Raw genomic sequence first — 8,312 nt, 5'->3', positions numbered from 1 at the left:
AACTAAATCATATAAACGAAAATACTGGTAAGAAGTAACTGATGTCAGATTGAATGTAATAACTAACTTTAGTGTCAGAGGATAGATGATGAAGCACATTTCCCTCACATTGGTGGAAAAGTGGGAGACTATGGCTACAGAATGGTGCTTACGCTGTTAGATATGGTCGCTGTGCAGGTTGATTTTGCTTAGCGGTTTGTTTGTTAATGAGGAAAGAGTCTATGGGAACAGAATCCATTAGGAAGTGATTATGGTGTACAAAGTAAAGGGAATGAATGACACCAAGTGGAGAAGGAAAACATCTCTGAAGGAGGTTTTTACTGAGGACTTTTCGATGCGGACAAGTGATAACTTCACTTGTGCAAATGGCGACCCACCCTCTGCAAGTCTTCTCCATGTCAACTAACGATCCTATTTATCATGTCACCTTCTCTGTGACTTCCTAGATCAAAACTCCCTTCCCTGGCCACCATTCCAGATGTGTGCTGTTAGAATATGATGGATAAGAGTAACAATAACTAATTATTCTAAGAACAACAACAGCAGCATTTATGTAGCACTTCAAGGTTTACAAAGTGCTTTATAAATATCATCTTGTTTTATCCTCATAACTATGCTGGGAGGTAGGTGTTATTTTATGCCCATTTAGCAGCTGGGAAGCTGGGGCTGAGGGGAGGGGGGTTAAGTGGACTTCCCAGGGTTAAAAAGAAAGTCTGAGGTCAGATCTGAAATCATCTTCCTCACTCCAGACCCAGGGCTCTAACCACTGCACCACCTAGTTGCCCAATGTAAGTTCTGTGATGGCAGGGACGGTCTCTCTTGTTATATTTTTGTCCTCAGTCATCAACATAGTGCCAGCCCTTGATGGTTTTTAATTCATTCTTCATCCATAGTTGCACTATAAATTACCCACCCCAAACACTGGAAGTCTTCCACTGGGTCTTTGGTGAGGAGTTCAGAGAATAATGGTCAGCCATGAAAAGATGGTTGAAAGAGACTGGGGCTGCTTATCCTAGAGAAGACAGGACTGAAGATTGAACATGAGAGCTGCCTGCAAGAATGAAGGGCAGTCAATGGAAGAGGGAGTTCTTACTCTGCCTGGATCTAGATGCCAGAACCAGGACCGATGAGACCAATTTAGGCTTGATGTCGGTTTAGACTAGATGACGTCTTCCAGCTCTGAAATTCTGGTTCTGTGGCTTGCTTAGTACAGTCAAAAATCTGGCTGGATTTGACATCCACATTCTTAGTTTAAATCCTACTGGGCCACTTATACCCTAAATCCCCTTGGGTAAGTCACTGTAAGAGGCAAGGGGCTGAAGTAGATGGAATACCATAAGAGAAGTGGAAACCTGTGTTCCAGTCTCAATCAAGATATTAACTAGCTCTGTCACCCTAGGCAAGTCACTTCATTCCTCTGAGACTCAGGTTCTCCATTTGTTTAAAAAAAAGTGGCTCTGAGGTCTAAGGCTATGATCCCATGAACTGATACACAAGGGAATACTAGAAAATAATCAGCACGTCTCCAATAGGGTAGATGAAAACATCTCTAAGAGGTAATTGACCTCAGATTAAATGTAATAACCAATTGTCGTCTCAGAGGACAAATGATCGAGCACACTTCCCTCACATTGTCTGAAAAGTGAGGCTATGGGTACATACATTGTCACATTATGGTCAGTATACCACTTGGTTTTTCTTAGTTGTTTTTTGTTTTAATGAATTGGAGTCTATTAGAAAGTGATCACTGTCTACAAAATGAAAGGCATTTTGAAATAATTCCATAAGTGACAAGATTAGAGCTGAAAAGGACATTAAGTACAAACTTCTCATTTTATGGATGAGGAAACTGAGGCAGAGCCTAAATGACTTGTCCAGGGTCACACAGTAAGAGTCTGAGGTTGGATTAGAAGCTAGGTCTTCTTGACTCCAGGTCTACCATGTTAACTGCCCCTCCGCACTTTCTGGGTCCCACTGCCATTCTTGGGCTAACCATCCTTTATCTCTCACTCTTTGGCAGGACCATGGGAATTTCACATGAGAAGACAATGACCACCAAAAAACACCACCTAAGTTTCAGGACTGTCTCAAGTTTACGGGCATGAGAAATCATAGCTGTTGTGTACTCAACAAATCTCTTATTCATAAAGAGACAATTCTTCGGTGTTACGAGACCCAAGATGATGGTGAACCGTCAACAGTTCAAATTTCAAATACTTCATCCATACACCACCACAGTTACTCAGAAATATAGCTTTATTATTAGAATTTCTCATAGTCTAAAAACATTTTCTTTTAAAACTCTGGTAACAGTATATTCCAACTTCTCTACAACGGACTGGCCCTGCAGTAGGTTGCAAAACAGTATCTTTAAGTAACCTGAACTTAATTAAGACTTTTGTTAAGCATTAAGACTTTGTAATCCAGTTTAAAAAGAAAAAAAAAAGTTCAAGTCTGAACAAATAATAAAAAATAGGTTGATTTGTTCAATACCGAACGTTTTCCACCATGTACCTTTGGTGCCAACTATAAAAAGTACCGACTTTAGCCGCGAATGTCTCCCTTAATATGTACAAACTGGGGCTGGTTACTCAGGGCACAGCCCATAGAGTGACCCCACAGGAGCAAGCCAGGTTTCACATGTCAGGTTTTCTTCCTTGGCTAAATAAAGCAAGAATAGATACATGGCACCCCACATACCTGACATCTGTCCTTTTAGTGGGCTTTGAATTTAGCTGTAATTTGTTATTCTTTTTTATAATGAATGTATAGAAGACACATCAATTATACGTATGTAATATACAAAGTTCAGTTTTGTTTCCCCTGTCTAGTAAGTGTAGAGAGATGAGCACTTTCAGGCTGACCAGAATGAGTTAACCTTTTGATTTGTCGCTGACTCATCCATATAATAATGCCAGGCAGGAATGTAGAGCAAAGGCCAACATGGATTCCTGTCGACTTCACTTGGTCCCTCTGTCCTTGCTCTTAATTTTATTTACCTACCGATTAGTAGTAATTATGAGAGCCGAAGTGTTGGGTAGAGTTCATGAAATGGGTTTTAAGCACAAAGACTCACAATCAAGGGTTAAGGGAATTTTCTAAGTTTCTAATTCCATGTCAGACAGTTGGCTGGGCCCAAGGCCTTTGAGTCAGTACCAAGAGAGAAACAATCAAAAGCACAGACTTAATCTTAGCTTGTAGCCATCTATTGGTTTTTGCTGACTGCCCATCTAGGATTTAGGGGATAGTACACTTTTTCATGGCAAGAATAACCTAAAGATCCTTTAATGCTTAGCATAGGGTGATGAGTATGCCACCTATCCAGACGATAAGCAGAAGCCCATAAGCTAAAATTAAATCTATTCTTTTGACTGCATTTCTTCTGGTACTAATTCCAGTTCCCTGGTCCCACCTTAAGACCCGACTTAGGTTTGAAAAATTCCTTTAACTCCCCTTAAGGCCCTGGTTGTTGGCATAAATCCCTCCAAACCCATTTTTGGGATCCTAGTCTACAAAGCCCCACAGGATATGTATTGGGGCTGGGACAATAATCCCTTCCTCTACTCCAATAATGCTCCCTGACTGTGATGCAAATAAACCTAGAGACAGGAACAAAAAGGATAGGTAAGGCCCACATCCCTGCCTTTAATAAGCATTACTGCCAGCCACAAAAGCACTGCTTGTTTATTGATCTGGCATGCACAGAGTTGCTCACTTCTCTCTACACATGTATGATACTGATATGACATTGTGGTACTTTGGGAGATCACTGTTTATCACCTGGAATGAGGGTTGTTACGTCCTCCAGGCATGTTGAAAGAAAACTGAAGATGTTGGTTGCCATAACTCAAAGGGACACAGAGATAAGTGTTTCTGGCCGCTCAACCTGCAGCAAAGCATTCGTTATGCTTTCATCACGTCATACACACATTACCTGACAGAAAGGAGGGCATGCAATATACTTGAGAGAACTCATTGGATCAGTACAGAAATTCTAAAGTGCAATTAGGTTATGAACAGTAAGAATAAATAGTGTCTGGGGCACAACAGGGCCCCAAATAAATATCTATGTTACTTTACCTTTTTTTTTTTTTACAACATGACTTTCAACCTAAACAGTGACACTCATGGGCACTTTATCCACGGGACTCCTTCACAGACACAACATGAACACCCCACTTCCATAACTTCAGAGGTCAAGGGATGGCAACTTTTCACTATGACAGGTTTGAATACTGCAATGTGTAATGTGCACGAACTAGTTACACCTCTCATTGGACTGCTTTTCCCACTCATTAAATCCTCATTGCCCATTCTCAACTCATGACTAGTCTGGTGCTTATGGCAGTAATCACCAGAGCAAAAGACTCCAACTAATGTTCATTTAGTTAATCATTGTAATTATATAGGTCACTTAAAAATCCCCCCCACACACACACACACATACACACAAAGACACATATCTTCCCCTTCATCCCCCCCTCCCCATGAGTATTTAAAAATAAATTATTCATGGACTTGAGTCATATATACATGGACCGTTGTCTTGTGGACAAGATTGACCTTGATCATAACTCCAGAAGGACATCAGCACTTGTGAGATCTTTGTGAGGTCTGATACTCTTATGAAAAACCATGATGTAAAAACCTTTCTGGAAGCAAGGGATGATCCCGAGGAAGCTTCCAAATGGACACACCCTAGGAGAAATAAAAAGTTACTCTCCAAGGGGCCCCCTAGTGGACTGGAAGGGGCTGGCCTACCCTCATTTAACTTCATTTAACCTCATTACTTCAACAGACAGGCTAATATATTAAGCATATCAAATATTAGGTTCAAGGCAAGATTAGTGGGCATACTAATCATAAGAGTGGGGAGAAGCTCTAAGGAATGAAGAACAAGGCAGCCTGGGAAGAAAGGATATCAGAGAAATTCACATCCATTTACTACGACTGAGGAGCAAGCACTGTCAGCGGAGTATGTGCCACAGGGGGAAAGCCGTGCTGATATTTCTAGCATCTGCAGACCCAGGATACGGCAATACTAAGGATGCCACTGGTCAGTGCAGTCAGGCAGACCCAGGGGCCGAGGATTCCAAGTGTTGATTCAATAGACAATACAACTACAGGTGACTAAGGATGCTAGTAGGAACATGCCGGCAGCAAGAGGCTGTCTGGGAGCAGAATGTACAGCCGTAGTGAAGGACAGAGATGAACCCAAAGTAGGCTCTATATAGGATCATAGGAGCTGGAAGGGATCTAAGCCCAAACCCCAGGGAGAAATGACTTGTCCAAAGTCACACATCTCATAAGAAGCAAGGATGAGATGTGAACCCAGGTTCTAGACCCCAAATCCCTTGCTTGTATCAACAAATCATGCTGCCTTCTAGCAGAATAAAAAATATAACCCTATAACCACATTTTCACTTGAAGAAACTCAACAACAGCAAAACCTCAATGAACCAGAAGGCTCAGGTAAATAGGGGTTCTGGTAAATTGATTTATTCAAATTTATTTTTAAACTGTGAGTCAAGTAGAAATTATAAGACTGTAAGATAATAGATCAAGAGTTGGAAGGAGACTCAAAGGCCATTTAGTCCAACCCTCTTATTTTTACAGATGGAGAAACTGAGGCCCAGGGAAGTTAAGTGACCTGTGTGAAGTCACAAGGTAGTATCCCTTTTTTTGTCCCAATCTTTGTTGTTAGGGAAAAAAAAACTTTATAAAACTCACTTTTATCTTAGTAAGTCAGGGAGTATTGCTGAATAGTCCTCTGATGGCTAAGGCCACTACAGATTATCACTGTATACTTAGAAGAAGGAAAGAATTAGGCAGAATTGTTAAGAGTCATCAAGCATAAATAGAGAGTAGGGGTTGGGGCATTAATATGAGTTTGTTTATTTTAGTGATTTGTCTCTGAAGTGACCTGGTCCTCAGAGGCGGTTAACTTAATGCTCTAGTTAATTGAGGGCTAGTTAACTGAGGTTTTCCTGTTCACACAAAATTAATGCATTAATCATCACAATGTACTATGGGACTGGCCAAGTGGTTCCTTGATCAAGTTCCTTTCCCTTCCCCAAAGCTCAGGACTAGCAGCTCAGAGACCTCTGCCCTCTTCAGATGATGTTCACGATGGCTAGTGGCTTCTTTTTGACCATTTTTGCCTTGACGTTGACTTTCCTGGCTGGGCCCAGAGGCTCTCCTTTCTTCAGAGGTCTCCAGAATTCTCTCGAGGAGTCAGCAAGGTCATGGGCAAACCTAGCTGATTGCGCGCTCCCTCGTTCATCCTTGGCTTTCTTCAGGGAATTCCTTCCCTTTGGGTGGAAGTGGGCCTTGAGGTCGGGGTTGTAGCATGCAAGGTGTGGGCCCCCTCGGCACCTGCAGATCGGAGACAGACACAGTGAGGATCCTGCCTCAGAAAACTTGTAGGGGCTTGCGTTTGGTTTTTCAGAGCCCCTGAATTTAAGCTGCAAAAAGGCAAGGACCATAAGCAGTGAGATAGGCGGTCTAAGTAGAATCAAGGCTATGAAGAATTCAGAGAAACTTGGCAAGACTCACATGAACTGATGGAGAACCACGTAAGCAAGACCAGGACAACAATTTACACAGTGACCACGATAACATAAAGGAAAACAAACACTGAGTAAGTTCAAAAGTCTGATCAGTGCCAGGACCCAGGGCACTGGTGAAGATCTAGCTTCTAGCGGAAAGGGGGAAGGCTGCACAGGCAAGAGAAATGAAGCATACATTGTCAGCGGTGGCTGGCATGCGGATTCGTTTTGTCTGACCAATTAACTTTGCCCAATTTGTTTGTAATTGTTAAACAAAATTGTTTAATTTCTTTATTATAAGGTGTCTTTGTATCTGATCACTGGGAAGTGATAACAATGTAAAACTAAAAGTATCAGTAAAATCCCTAAATAAATAGACAGCTCCCAGAACTTAGTCAAGAACAGGGCACATGCAAAGTCCCTCGAAATTCTCCATAAATAACCTAAGAACTAAGTGGTGCATGTGTATTAGACTACGATGGAGGAGGAAGAGGAGGGTGAGAGTTAACATTTATACAGCATCTTTAGATTTGCAAACTACCTTAAATATTTTGCCTACTGAGACTCGGAAAAGATAAGCCAGTTGTCCACAATCTTACAGCTGATGTGTTAACAGTTAGGACCCAAAGTCCAGTCAGAGTGCTTTTCTCCCTAACCCACACTGCATTTCACAGTAAGAAGGATAATAAGGAGGACACTAAAAGTGTCTGAAGCGGAGAAGTATTTGGACTTGATATCGGAGGATCTGAGTTTGAATCTTGATTCTGCGACTTCCTAGCTGCGTGACCTTGGTCAAGTCCTTTACTTTCTCTGGGCTTCAGTTTCCTCGTCTGCTAGCACCTTCCCTCTGATAATTATTTCCTATTTGTCCTGTATATATCTCGCTTTGTATATGTTTGTCCGCATGTTCTCTCCCCCTAAGATTATAAGCTCCTTGAGGGCACTGTCTTTTGTCTTTTTGTATCTCAAGTACTTAGCACAGTGCCTGACACAGTGCCTGGCGCTTAACGAAAGTTTATTCAGTGAGGAGGTTAGACTATTTGGCCTTTAAGTTTCCCTTGCTTGAGAAGAAATATGTCTAAAGTTCACTTGCCTGACTAATGTACCATCTGCTATTTCTGCTTATCACTTTTCCCGTTTTGGGCCTATATTTAATCATCATAGTAATTAAATGTCCCCAGTGAAGTTTTAAGAAACAAGAAACATGGTGGTAAATTTCTTCTTGACTTCTACAGTACATACACTATGTGATTGTGTCAATTTGGTATTTGTGTATGTCTAATTGCACAGAGTTATAACTAGCTGTTTTGGTGTTTGAAGGCCTTCGAGGCCACTTTTGAGAAAGACATAACAGAAGAGGATGGGAAGCTACAGAATTCACCTGGGTTATGACCACAGGGACAACTTCCTGTTTTAATTCATTAGAACTAGTGCTGATCTCAGCTGTTTCTATGTTGCAAAAGGAATATATGTGCTATAGGAACCCTCTAAATTTCAGCACTCAGGGGCAGAGGTCTGATCATCCCATCCTAGTTATGGCTCTGTGTAGACATATCATTCATGTACTATAAAAAGGATGCAACATGAAACCATGCTGTATTAAAACCTAAATTAAACAATCAAAAACATAAATATAAGTACATACAGGCATTTGGGTTTCCTATTTGAGGCGATGTCTGTAAACTGAAGAAAAACAAATAAGAGAAAAGCATTACTACACAGCTGGGTTGAACAGTTCTTCATTCCTGCCCCCCAAAGGACTCT

At 41.3% G+C, this 8,312-nt stretch overlaps 1 protein-coding gene across 2 annotated transcripts in view; it reads right to left on the bottom strand.

Moving 5' to 3' along the window:
• Positions 1 to 2,238: 2,238 nt before the first annotated feature.
• The window catches only part of ZNF365 (zinc finger protein 365), a 34,578-nt gene continuing 28,504 nt past the window's right edge, over positions 2,239 to 8,312 (bottom strand). The window contains exons 4-5 of one of the 2 annotated variants that reach the window (XM_036735709.1): positions 8,194 to 8,231; positions 2,239 to 6,375 (exon numbers count right to left, since the gene is read on the bottom strand). In XM_036735709.1, the coding sequence (XP_036591604.1) occupies positions 6,114 to 6,375; positions 8,194 to 8,231 (300 nt within the window). In that variant the 3' untranslated portion in view covers positions 2,239 to 6,113. The remainder of the gene's footprint in view (positions 6,376 to 8,193; positions 8,232 to 8,312) is intronic. The other variant, XM_036735710.1, reaches the window with a different exon arrangement.

The sequence above is a fragment of the Trichosurus vulpecula genome, chromosome 8, assembly GCF_011100635.1.
Source record: "Trichosurus vulpecula isolate mTriVul1 chromosome 8, mTriVul1.pri, whole genome shotgun sequence".
NCBI lineage: Eukaryota > Metazoa > Chordata > Mammalia > Diprotodontia > Phalangeridae > Trichosurus > Trichosurus vulpecula.
The sequence above is the reverse complement of the archived record's forward strand: the minus strand, read 5'-3'. Positions and strand labels throughout refer to the sequence as shown.